Genomic DNA, 13,854 nt, shown 5'->3' with positions numbered 1-13,854 from the left:
GACCTCTCTATCTTTGCTGGGAAGTGACCCAGTTATGGGGTACGTAACACATGAGATTCATTTTATTGCAGGCATTTACAGGAAAATAAAGAAATACAATTGAATTTACAAGAAAAAATCAATGTGCAAAAGACTAATTTTGCAAATTATAATTACACAGTATTCAGAACATAAGTTGTACAAAGTCGTTGAAAGTGAGTTTGTAGGTTGTCGAATCAGTTCAGAGTTGTGATGAGTGAAGTTATCTACACTGGTTCAGGAGCCTGTTGGTTGTAGGGTAGTAACTGTCCCTGAACCTGGTGGTATAGGACCTCAACACAAGGAAATCTGCAGATGCTGGAAATTCAAGCAACACAAAATGCTGGTGGAACGCAGCAGGCTAGGCAGCATCTATAGGGAGAAGCACTGTTAATGTTTTGGGCCGAGACCCTTGGTCAGGACTAACTTAAAGGAAAGAGAGTAAGAGATTTGAAAGTGGGGGGGGAGGGGGAGATCAGAAATGATAGAAGAAGACGGGAGGGGGAGCGATGAAGCCAAGAACTTGAAAGTTGATTGGCAAAAGAGAATAAGAGCTGGAGAAGGGAAAGGATCATGGCACGGGAGGCCCAGAGAGAAAGAAAGGGGGAGGAGAGCAGAGGGAGATGGAGAGCAGGCAAGGAGTGATTGTGAGAGGGACAGAGAGAGAAAAAAGAGAGGAAAAAAGGCAGAGGGGGATAATTAATAAATAAATAATAAATAAATAAATAAGGAATGGGGTAAGAAGGGGAGGAGGGGCATTAATGGAAGTTAGAGAAGTCAATGTTCATGCCATCAGGTTGGAGGCTACCCAGACAGAATATAAGGTGTTGTTCCTCCAACAGGAGTGTGGCTTCATCTTGACAGCAGAGGAGGCCATGGAGAGACATATCAGAATAGGAATGGGACGTGATGGATAGACATATCAGAATGGGACCTAATGTTGCTGTGCTTCCTACCCGATAGTAGTAGTGAGAAGGGAGCATAGCGTAGGTCCTTGACAGACAGACAGACATACTTTATTGATCCCGAGGGAAATTGGGTTTCGTTATCGTCGCTCCAACCAAGAATAGTGTAGAACTATAGCAATATAAAACCATAAATAATTAAATAATAATAAGTAAATAATGACAAGTGGAAATTAGTCCAGGACCAGCCTATTGGCTCAAGGTGTCTGACACTCTGAGGGAGGAGTTGTAGAGTTTAGTGGCCACAGGCAGGAATGACTTCCTATGACGCTCAGTGTTACATCTCGGTGAAATGAGTCTCTGGCTGAATGTACTCCTGTGCCTAACCAGTACATTATGGAGTGGATGGGAGACATTGTCCAAGATGGCATGCAACTTGGACAGCATCCTCTTTTCAGACACCACTGTAGGAGAGTCCAGTTCCACTCCCACAACATCACTGACCTTATGAATGAGTTTGTTGATCCTGTTGGTGTCTGCTACCCTCAGCCTGCTTCCCCAGCACACAACAGCAAACATGATAGCACTGGTTACCACAGCCTCATAGAACATCCTCAGCATCATCCAGCAGATGTTAATGGACCTCAGTCTCCTCAGGAAATAGAGACAGCTCTGACCTTTCTTGTAGACAGCCTCAGTATTCTTTGACCAGTCCAGTTTGTTGTCAATTCGTATCCCCAGATATTTGTAATCCTCCACCATATCCACACTGACCCCTTGGAAGGAAAAAGGGGTCACTGGTGCCTTAGCCCTCCTCAGGTCCACCACCAGCTCCTTAGTCTTTTTCACATTAAGCTGCAGATGATTCTGCTCGCACCATGTGACAAAGTTTCCCACAGTAGCCCTGTACTCAGCCTCATCTCCCTTTCTGATGCATCCATCTATGGCAGAGTCATCAGAAAACTTCTGAAGATGGCAAGACTCTGTGCAGTAGTTGAAGTCCGAGGTGTAGATGGTGAAGAGAAAGGGAGACAGGACAGTCCCCTGTGGAGCCCCAGTGCTGCTGACCACTCTGTCTGACACACAGTGTTACAAGCGCACGTACTGAGGTCTGCCAGTCAGGTAATCAATAATCCATGACACCAGGGAAGCATCCACCTGCATCACTGTCAGCTTCTCACCCAGCAGAACAGGGCGGATGGTGTTGAACGCACTGGAGAAGTCAAAAAACATGACCCTCACAGTGCTCGCCGGCTTGTCCAGGTGGGCGTAGACATGGTTCAGCAGGTAGATGAAGGGTCTCGGCCCGAAACGTCGTCAGTGCTTCTCCTTATAGATGCTGCCTGGCCTGCTGTGTCCCACCAGCATTTTGTGTGTGCTGTCAGCATGTAGACGATGGCATCCTCAACTCCCAGTCAGGGCTGGTAGGCGAACTGGAGGGGGTCTAAGTGTGGCCTAACCATAGGCCGAAGCTGCCCTAAAACAAGTCTCTCCAGGGTCTTCATATGGAGGTCTGTAGTCATTGGAGTCACTGGGGCGCTGCGTCCTCGGCTCAGGGACGAGGCAGGACGTCATCCACAGCACAGGAACCCTCTGGAGACTCAGGCTCAGGCTGAAGACATGGTGGTGAAAACATTGATGGTGGAACCTGCTTTCTTCTATGCAAAAAGTCATTGTGGTGATGTCCAAGTGGGAGGAGACCCACGCCTTCCGCCATATGGTGTTGAACTGCGACCAGCTAGCTGACTACATCTGCCCTTGCGGTGAAGCCTGGATACTGCTGCAATCCAGATCAAAGCCTACAATGCCGAAATGGAGCAATGGAAACAAACCGACTTTGGAACTCGAGGGGCCGCAGGCAGGAGCGATCGCACTCGGGCCTGTGTCCGATGCTGAAACCCATTCAGTTATCTTCGCTGCCCGTTTTCACCAGGTGCGTGACGTGTTTCTTCCGCCAAAACCATGGCGGCAGAGCTCTCCCACAATTCATGGCGCTGAAGAATACACTCCGCCTGGACCATGCTGCATTTTGGGAGCTTTCGCCAATTGACGAGGGGGCGGGGAAACGGGCGTCGGACGTCACGTAACGGGATGGCGTCACTATCGTACGTACCGCACCTGCGAAGCGCCTGATTATTTCCGCAATAAACCACAGCGGCTGCAATCCAAAACCTGTTGACTCTGCAGTTTCTTGTAATTACGGGCGGAGCAGTTGCCGTGACAACGACCCGAGATTCTGCAGGCACAAAACGCTGGAGGAACTTAAACAGGTCAGGGAGCAACTGTGGATGGGTATAAACGGTCGACGTTTCGGGCCGGGACTGGAAAGAATGGTGTGGGGAGCAGGAGGTGTACAAGGTGACAGGTGAGGGGTAAGGTAGGTGGGAGGATAAAGTGGGAAGTGGTGGGTGGGTAGGTAGGTGGGGGGATAAAGTGGGAAGTGGTGGGTGGAAGACTTAAAGGACTGGAGGAGGAGGAGGAGGAATCTGGAGAGGAGACTGGACCACGGGAGAAAATGGAGGATGAGCGGGACCAGAGGGAGGTGTTGGGTGGGTGAGGAAAAGAAGGGGTGAGAGGGGACCCAGAATGGGGAATGGCAAGAGAGAGAGAGAAGGGAGGTTAAGAAATTACCAAGTTGGAGAAATCGATGTTCATGCTATCAGGTTGGAGGTTATCCAAATGCAATATGAGGTCCTTCATCTGGAGTTTGGCATCATAGTGGCAGTAGAGATATATCAGAATAGAAATGGGAATTTGAATAGAAAAGGGCATCCACCAGGAGACCCTGCCTTTTCTGCAGACAGAGCTTGGACAAAGTAGCCCCCAATCTGTGTTGGGTCTTCTGCAGGTGCTGGAAATCTTAAGCAATGCACAGAACATGTTGGAGGAACTAAGCAGGCTGGACAGCAACTATGGAGGGAAATAATCCCTTTTAAATCTCCTCTCTTTAGACCTATGTCTGACATGGGGAAAATTTGCATGCTGTATACCCTGACATAACTCTGCCATGGATGGTCACAAGCCTGGTTGCAAAAGGAGGAGGGTTGCAGCATGTGGCTAGCAACCCCATCCTGTAAAACACAGAGCTACAGGAATGCCATCAGAAGCTCCAAGACCATATCCCTGGGAGAGGAAGAAGATGGACTACACCTGGGATAACTGGAAAGACTAGCCCAGCACAGAACACGCTGGTGAGCTGCTGTCAGCGGCCAGTGCCCCAGCAGAGAGTAGTACTTTGTCCATACAGTTTGGAATTTTATGTTTACCACTTTCCTACAAACTTGGAGTGCTACATTAACCTACCAAATTATACACTTTTTTGGGCCTTCCTGTGGAAATCCATGGACTTGTACAAGTATTCACACAAGCAGAATCAGAGGTCAGGGTTGTACCTGGGTCACTTATGCTGTGAGGAGACGTGGATTAACCTTGGTTGCATTCTTTGGCGTGGTGGAGACTGAGGGGAGACTTGACAGAAGTTCATACTTCTACGACAGGCCTTGAGTAGACAGCCAGTATATTTTTCCCATGGTAGAAATGCCTAATACTAGAGGCCATGCTTTTTAAGGTAAAAGGGGGAAAGTTCTAAGGTTCAAAGAAGGTGGGCAGGCCAAGCTTTTAATAGAGTGGTGGGTATCTGGAATTTGCTGCGGTTTCTGGTTCAAGACTCTCCCACTATTAGAAACATCCCCTCTATCTGGGCATTTAATGTGTTTCAATGAGATCCCCCTCTTTCCCCCCCCCCCCCCCCCCCCACCTTTCATCCTTCTAAACTCCAATCAGTACAGACCCTTCATGGTATGTTAACACTTTCATTCCTCGGATCATTCTCATTAACCTCCTCTGGACTCCAATGCCAGCACATCCTTGGGAGGGGGTAGATGGGAGAATCTTTGATGTGGTGAGATCTTTGATCATGTAGGCTGCTTTACCAAGACAGAGTCTACATATCTACGGAGGTTGCAGAACAGATGCTGAGAGGGTGTTTCCACTGATGGAGGAGCCTAAGCCAATGTACGTGGTCTCAGATGGTTGTGGAAAAGATGATGAGGGATTTCTTCTGTAATGACTAATTCTTCCCAGAGTGCTGGGTGTGGAATGATTGTAAATTGAAGGCTGAGACAGATTTCTAGACATGGGAAATGAGGATCATGAGCAACATTCTGGAATGTGGATTTGTAATTTTTTTTTATTGAAATTCATCAAACAAACATTTCCATAAGATGTATTTCAGACATTGTACATATACATCATATATCACAAATCTCCACAAAGTATTTATCTGAGGTATACACTTATAGAAAAGAGTGGAAAGAAAAAACAAGCAAAAGGAAAGAACTATGTACAAGTAGGGAGTGATTTTTTTAAATTTTACAACAGATTCATTGATTTGTGAGAATAAAATCAGGCCTATGAGGCATTATGTAGTTAAACCATTTTCCCCAGTAGGAATCAAATTGTTCCAGCTTATGATTAACAGATGCTGTTACCTTCTCCATTTTGTAAATGTCCTTTGTAATTTCCATCCATGTATTTAAAGTTGGGCTCTCCTGTGATAACCATTTCCTAGTAAGAGTCTTTTTACCAGCCACCAACAGTATATTCATTAAATATTTATTTCTTTTCAACCATTCTTGAGGTACATATCCAAAATATATGGTCTTACTCTCCAAGGGTATTTCACATTTAAAGATGCCTTGTAGGGCATTGTGTATCCCCCTCCAATAGTCTTTGATAACAGGGCAGTCCAAAAAAATATGATAATGATTTGCATTTTGATTTCCACAATTTCTCCAGCAAACAGGGAGGTTACTATCATAATGGGATTTCTGAGAGGGTGTAATAAAATCTTATCAAGTTTTTCCATCCAAACTCCCTCCATTTCTGTGAACTGGTACACTTCCATTGATATTTCCATATTGTTATCCATTCTTCCTCAGAGATAATTATCCCTCCTTCCTTCTCCCATTTTGTTTTAATGTATGAAGTCGAATGTGTTTTAAGATTTGACAACCCCTTATACATGCTTGAAATGATTCTACTACCATTATCTGAATTATATGCTTTTCTAAAGAGCTCTATCAAGCATGTATTTGCCTTGGTTACATTTTTAAGCATCTTATTAACATATTGTCGCATCTGTAAATACCGATAAAAATCTTGTTTTTCTAATAAGTATTTCTCTTTAAGCATTTCAAAACTGAACAGTGTTCCTTTAATTATGTTGCCAAGAACTGTTATTCCTTTAGCTGTCCAGTCATTAAATCTAGCATCCAATTTATTTGGTGTAAAATCAGTGTCATATGCACACCATTTAAGAATTGCAATATCTCCCTCTAGATTATATTCTTTTATAGTGGTTTTCCATATTTTAAGAGTCAATTTCACCCATGGGTTACCATTAGTATTTATGTACCTTTGCAGGTTGTTATCAGCCAAAATTGCTTGTATGGGGATGGGAAGTACCCGCTCCTCAATGTTTTTTCATTGAGCGTCATATGACGGGTTGCACCAAAATATCACAGCTCTCAACTGTGCTGCAAAATAATAATCTTTAAGAGAAGGCAAGCCCCTATCCCCCCCCCCTTTTCCTTTGCTAATTGCAAAGTTTTGAGACGAACTTTAGGCCTTTTACCCTGCCGAATATACCTTGATAGCATCTTGTTCCATTCATTGAATTGATTTTGATTAATCTCTATTGGTAGGGTCTGAAAGAGATATAGCAGTCTGGGCAGTATATTCATTTTAATAGACTCAATCCTTGAACTGAGACTGAAAAAAGGAATCAGGCTCCATCTTGCCACATCTTCCTTAATTTTTTTTATGTAGAGGCTGATAATTACATTCTGATAATTTTGCCAAATCTTTTGGCATAATGATGCCCAAATATTTGAAAGACTCTGTGTGCCATGCCCAGGGGTATCGACTTTCAATTTCTCTTGGTGGGCTATAGTAATATGAAAGTAATTGGGTTTTATCTATGTTGATCATTTATCCTGATAATTGACCATATTGTTCAAAGGATTACATCAAATTAGGTAAAGAGTATGTTGGTTGCCCTAGATAGATCAAAATGTCATCCGCATAACAAGCCAATTTATGTTCTGTCCCTTTAATAGTAATTCCCCTGATATCTTCATTTTGTCTGATGTATTGAGCTAATGGTTCCAGATAGAGTGCAAAGAGTAGTGGTGACCATGCACAACCCTGTCTCGTGCCCCTTTCTAGGGTAAGACTATTTGATAAATATCCATTGATTTTAATCCTAGCAGTAGGATTGTCATATAGTGTGTGTATAGTTTTAATAATTGTGTCTTGGAAACCAAATCTATGTAAAACTCTGTAAAGAAAATTCCAATTAACCAAATCAAATGCTTTTTCAGCGTCTACGCTTATCACTATTGCTTTGATTTTATTTTTTTGTATATGATCTATAATGTGAAGTGTCCTTCGTATATTGTCTTGAGTCTGGCGTTGTCGTATAAAACCTGTCTGATCATTACGTATCAGTATGGGTAGAAACTCCTCTAATTGTTTGGCCATGATGGAGGTAAATAACCTATAATCTACATTAAGAACGGATATTGGTCTAAATGACCCGCATTCCATTTTATCCTTGCTTTCTTTCGGTATAGCTGAGATTATCGCTTCCTTCCAACTGGGTGGCCTTTGTGCCTTTTTTAGAGCCCAGTTCAGTGTGGGGAGTAAAACAGGAATTAACTCATTTTTTAAATTCTTTGTACCACTCTGCCGTATACCCATCTGATCCTGGTGACTTGCTTAATTTAAGCCTACTAATTGCAGCTTTTAATTCAACTTCAGTTATGTCAGCAGTCATCCTTCTATTTTGTTCTTCGCTTAAAGTGGGTAACTCTAGAGAATTCAAGAAGGTGTCAATTTGAGTTATGCTTCCCCCTGGAACTTTGGAATATAGTGTTTTGTAAAACACTTCAAAAGCTTCTTGAATTTCACTTAGCTTACTTTTTATCATTTTCGTTCTTGGGTCCCTAATTCTATGAATTATATTTTCTGCTATCTTCTTTTTCAGTTTCCACGCTAGTATTTTCATAGATTTTAATCCACTTTCATAATGTCTCTGTTTCAGAAACATTAAGTTTTTCCTGATTTCTTGCGTAGCCAAATTATTTATTCATTCCTAATTCTTTTAATTTTCCCTAATGTATCCTGTGCCAAATTCAATTTGTTTTTTCTCTAGTTCCTTCAGTCTATTTTGTAATTCCTCTAATGTTTTATTCCTTATTTTTTTCTTATATGAAGATATCGCTATAATTTTCCCTCTTAAGACCGCCTTCAGAGTATCCCATAAAATGGGAGGTGAAACCTCTCCATTATCATTAAATTCTAAGTAGAGACCAATTTCTTTTTTAATTTGTTGCTTAAAGTACGGATCATTGAGTAGACTTGAATTTAGTTTCCAAATAGTATTCTTTGGCTGTAGGTCAAAATCAACAGATAAATATATAGGTGCATGGTCACTTACATCTATTGTCCCAATTCCACAGTTGTTTATTTTGTCTTTGTCTTTTCCAAATGTTATGAAATAGTCTATTCTTGTATATACAGAATGTGGAGCCGAATAATAAGTGTAATCCCTTCTGTCAGGGAAAAGGTCCCTCCATATATCAATTAAACCAACATCCTCAAAAAGTGTATTAACTTTCTTATGTAAAGATTTTGTTTCATCGGTTTTTCTATTGGAAGAGTCTAAGTTTGGTTGTAATTTTAAATTTAAGTCTCCCCCACATATCAGGAGACCTTCTGTTTCCATTACCATAATATCAGTAATTTTCTGAAAGAAACCAATATCACTTTCCAGGGGTGCGTATATATTCAATAGAGTAACGGAATTGACGTCTATATTCCCCCTTACCAGAATATATCTGCCCTCTTTATCTCCCATTTCGAATACTTTTTCAAAATTTAGCTTACTTGAGATAAGAATAGCAACTCCTCTTCTATGTCCTGATTTATATGAGGAGAAAAACAGATTAGTGAAGCCCATTCTCTTTAGTTTTTTATGCTCATTATCACTTAAATGAGTTTCTTGTAAATATACTACATGGGCTTGTTCTTTTTTCATTTTGGATAAAATTCTCTTACGTTTGATTGGATTTAATAGCCCATTTACATTAAAAGAAATGAATTTTACCTTGTCCTTAGCCATCTGTATTTATCTGTCAATGTATCATTGAAATTAGAATAAAACTTAATCTATCTACTCCCTGAACAAATAAGAACCAAGAAACTCCAATAATAACAAAAATGGCAACAAACGTGTGATCCCAAGGTTGAGGTCTCTAGTAGATGACCCTCCGTTGAGCTAGAGGAAATGTCTAGCTGTGGGGGATAACCCTTCCTATTTGTGAGTTGAGGGCCCCCATTGCAGTATTCATGAAAGTCAGTGAACAAATCCATTACACAGAAAAGATTTCCCTGTGTACTCCTATATATACATATATACACACACAAATATATATACATACATATACACATATATAAACACACACACACATTACACATATATGCACACATATACATATAATATATATTTATTCTCATTTTGGCGGGGAAAAAGGAGTAAGTGAGTGAATAAAGAATAACAACTAAGTAATATAAAATCCACATTATAGTAAGTATTTCTCGAGATAGGTATATTACCGTGTACTTTTGCTTCTGTTTAGCTTCTCAGCATTTTTAAAGTTAGCCAAACCTTATGGCTCTTCTGAAAGGGGTGAGGACTGTCTTTGGGAAGCTCCCGGTCTCTTCCTGATATGTTTCTCTCGGCCTCCTCCCGTTTCCTGCCTTCTCAATTCTCGCACTATTTCCCAAGCCAAGCGAGACAATTCCTCAGCCAGGCTTTCTTTCGTTTTTGTCATGCTGACGGACAACCCTCTGGCCTTCCTTCATGTCTGTAGTCGCCTCTTCCACTGTCTGGTACAACTGCGTCCCGTTGTCATAAAACACTCGAAGTTTAGCAGGGTATGGAGTTTGAAATCAAATCTTATTTTGCTTTAGTACTCACTTCGGAGTATTCTTTGCATTTCTGGAGGACTTGGGGGGAGGGTAATCTTTGTCAAAATATATTAATTTATCCTCTAAAAACACTCTCTTCTTACCCCAGGCCCTTCATAGAATCTCCACCTTGGTGCTGTACCGAAGGAATTTAATTATAATTGATCGTGGCTTTCTATCCTGGGTAGGTTTTGGGACCAACATGCGGTGAGCTCTTTCGACTTCCAGCTTCATAGCCAGCGTGTCCCGCAGTAACTTTCCGACGAACTCCGTCATAGACGGGCTCTCCGCTCCTTCGGGAACGTTGTAGATTCTGATATTTTTCTGCTGTGATCTTCCCTCCAGATCAAGCAGTTTACCTTCTTGGTGATGTATTATTTTTATTGTCTTGCTCAGTATCCGTTCCACATTTTGAATGCAATCTTCCACCTTCTCAATGCGAGTCTCTGCCACCGCTATTTTTTGATTAACGCTGGCGAGCTCTGACTTAATATCACAGAGCTGCTGCTTTATATCTTTCTGGACCTCCATTATTTCTTTCAGGATTTTGAACTTATACGCCGCTTCGTCTGAACAAGGCCCGGCAGCCGCCTCGCTCACACACGGTCGGGTCGGAGAGCCGCTCGCTGCACTCCTTTCGGACGCAGGCTCCGCAGTGTCGCTTTTTTTATTTCTGTTCTTTTTCCCCATTCTTGCCCCTCTTTTCAGTTCAAATATTTTTCAAAAAATACTATATTTGACGGGTTAATACGCGTTTTTCCAGAGGGGCTAGTGACTTAAGCTGCCATTCTCGACGATGACGTCACTGGAAGCCCCTAGAATGTGGATTTGAAGTTAATGATTAGGTTAACCATGATCCATGCAGCAGATATGATGGATCATTTTATCCATGTAAGGAAAGAGTTTAATTTGACACATGCTTGGTATATCCTTGGTACATGCTAAAACTGGTAACACAAAATAAAAGTTCATAAGACAAAATAGTGTCGGCTTGGAATGAGCTAATGGCCCATTTTCCCCCTTTTTAATGTAAATCTACCATTTTAAAACACTAAAAATTATTTCAATGCCCTGTTCCAACATTATTCTTAACTCTAAACTCTTGACAATAATATTTTAAAATGGCAGTCTAGTTTCCTGAGGCACAGGAAGGAAATGTTCTGCACCGGTCGCACACACTGACCGAGGTGAAACTACCCATCCCAATGTGGCCAAATCAGTGCATAAAGGGTTAAAATAATTACTGCATCTCTGAAGAATGAGAGCAACGAGCTAAAAGTACATTTATTCTGTATTGTTACACTTGATAACGTATTCTGTGTTTTTTGAACAGTATGCAAGACAGGCTTTTCAGCATACCTTGGTACATGCGATCAATACCAATCAGCGATCAGCGTCCAATTCCCGCTGCTGTCTGCAAGGTCTTTGTATGTTCTCTCTATGACCGCATGGGTTTCCACCGATTGCTCTGGTTCCCTCCCCATTCCCAAGATGTACAGTCCAGGGTTGGTAAGCTCTGGACATCCTGTATTGGTGCCCGGTGTGTGGCAATACTTCCAGCTGTCCTCAGTATATCTGCAGACTGTGTTAGCCATTGATGCAAATGTCACATTTCACTATATGTTTTCATGTACGTGTGACAAATAAAGCTAATGTTTAATTTTAAATACCAAACCAAGATCACTCAGGGTAGATATGAAAAGGCTTTTGTAGAATTGCACGGAAATATGCAAGCTAGCCATCAGCTCTGTGCCAATTTTTATTAAGTATTGGTATTAACTACCTACATTTTACACCAGCCAATTTGCCTACTTGAGCTGGTACCATTTGCCTAAATCCCTATAAACCTTTCCTATCCTCTACCTGTCCAAATGTCTTTAAATGTTGTAATTGTACTTGCCTCAACCACTTCCTTTGGTGGCTCATTTCACATACTCACCACCCTCTGGGTGAAAAACCTACCCTCGGGCCCCCTTTACATCTTCCCCTCTCAATTTAAACCTGCACCCTCTAGTCCTAGACTCTCCTACACATGGGGGGGGGGGGGGGGGGGGGAAGACTGACCATTTACCCTATCCTTCCCCTCCATAAGGTCACTCCTCAACCTCCTACACTCCCAGGAGAAGTGTTCCAACCTATCCATTTCTCTCCTCCTACCTCAAGTCCTCCAATCCATGTACGTCCCATCCTGCACTCCATTTTCCCAATTGTCAGTGTGTCTTCTCTCTCTATGTTAATCTAGCTTCCTGTTACAAGCATCAACAAGTTCACATCCAAAGTAATCTGTCAGGACTCTGGACACCCTCCCCATGAATGCATAAATTTCCATCGGATGCTCTGGTTTCCTCCCATGTACTAAAGACATTTTGGTTAGTAGTTTAATTTTTCATTGTAAATTGTCCTGATATTATGCTGGGGTTAAATCGGGGTGGGGGGGGGGGGGTTGCTAGTGGTGCAGCTCAAAGGGCTGGAAAGGCCTATCTGCATTGTGTCACTAAATAAATAAATAAATAAATTATGCCATCTAGGACAGAGTTTCACATTCTCTGGGAAAGGACATTTCTTTTAGAGAACATGCTATCCCTCTTGCATTCAAGACTCCCTCCAGAAATAGAACACACAAGAATCTGCAGATGCTAGAAATCCAGAGCAACACACACACACTGCTGGAGGAACTCAGCAGGTTGGGCAGTATCTACAGAAATGAATGAACAGTCAACGTTTTGGCCCAAGACCTTTCATTGGGATTGGAAAGGATGGGGGAAGAAGCCAGACTGAGAAGATGAGAGAGGATGGAAGTCAGGCTGGAAGGTGATAGGTTGAGGGAGTGGGGAATGAAGCTGAGAAACTGGGAGGTGATAGATGGAAAAGCTAAAGGTCTGAAGAAGAAGGAATCTGATACGAGAGGAACATGGACCATGGGAGAAAAGGAAGGATAGGCTGCTCAAATAGAAGCATTTTTTGCTCAGTCTCCTCCATGAAGGCACTTCATGTTTGATGATATTTTTTCTGTGACCTAATAGGCTATGTTATGTAACAAAAGGAAGATGTCACAATTTCTGTGAGACCTTTAGGAGATGTGACCTACTGTAAGGGGATAGTTGGAGCTACAATACTACTTTCTGCCATTGTCCTGGGGGCATGCCGAACAAAACTGAGAGGTGCTCTAAAGAACTGGACACACCACCATCTCTGTTTGGGGAACTTCTGGAGAAAGTGGCAACCAGAAGGTTACTAGATCCAGTGTATCACCAGTGGGAGCCACTCGTTTACCATTCACTGTCACAGGTCCTCCGGCATATTGACACCCTGGGATTTGATTCCCTCCTCGCCGACTACATTGCATTCATCCACAGCACCGGTAACAAACGGTGCTCAGTGTTCCATCAGGAGTTCACGGAGATCTGCATCAACACCATCCTCTACTGGCTGTTCGCCCGTAAGGTCAGTATACCACTCGTGCACAAACTGCTGGAGAGGACCATCAACTATCTGGGAGACAGCAACAACTATTTGGCACTAATCTGCAGGTAATTCACTGGACTATTTTAAGATAATGAAGGGCCAGGTTTAGTAGCATGGAAAACTTGTAGCACAATACAGGCCCTTTGGCTCACAAAGCTGTTGCAAACAGCTTAGAAATTGCCGAGGGTTACCCAAGACTTCATCCAAAAAGCTGGGTTAACAACAGTGTAGTGCTCCCTCACTATGACAGGTATAAACTGCCTTTCTGATTTTGTAACATTCCCATGGCAGGGGAATGAAGTGAGAGGCTGGGAGGCACCAGAGGAAGGTGATAGACAAGTGAGGAGAAGAGAAGGGGTGAGAGAGGAGACAAAGTAGGGAATGGAAAAGGAGAAAAGGGGAAGGGGAAGTAATTACCAGAAAGTTAAAGCAA

The 13,854-nt window shown here is 42.4% G+C and overlaps 1 protein-coding gene across 2 annotated transcripts in view; it reads left to right on the top strand.

Annotated features, from left to right (window-relative positions):
- Positions 1-3,024: 3,024 nt before the first annotated feature.
- LOC140736676 (ankyrin repeat and SOCS box protein 17-like) overlaps positions 3,025-13,854 on the top strand; it is a 36,637-nt gene continuing 25,807 nt past the window's right edge. The window contains exon 1 of one of the 2 annotated variants that reach the window (XR_012100990.1): positions 3,025-3,193. Coding sequence is in view for 1 of the 2 variants with exons in the window: in XM_073062502.1 (XP_072918603.1) it covers positions 13,098-13,486 (389 nt within the window). In the remaining variant the exon portion in view is untranslated. Of the gene's footprint in view, positions 3,194-13,059; positions 13,487-13,854 lie in introns of those variants that run through there. The other variant, XM_073062502.1, reaches the window with a different exon arrangement.

Source organism: Hemitrygon akajei, chromosome 12 (assembly GCF_048418815.1).
Source record: "Hemitrygon akajei chromosome 12, sHemAka1.3, whole genome shotgun sequence".
NCBI lineage: Eukaryota > Metazoa > Chordata > Chondrichthyes > Myliobatiformes > Dasyatidae > Hemitrygon > Hemitrygon akajei.
This window is presented reverse-complemented; position numbering and strand designations above follow the sequence as displayed.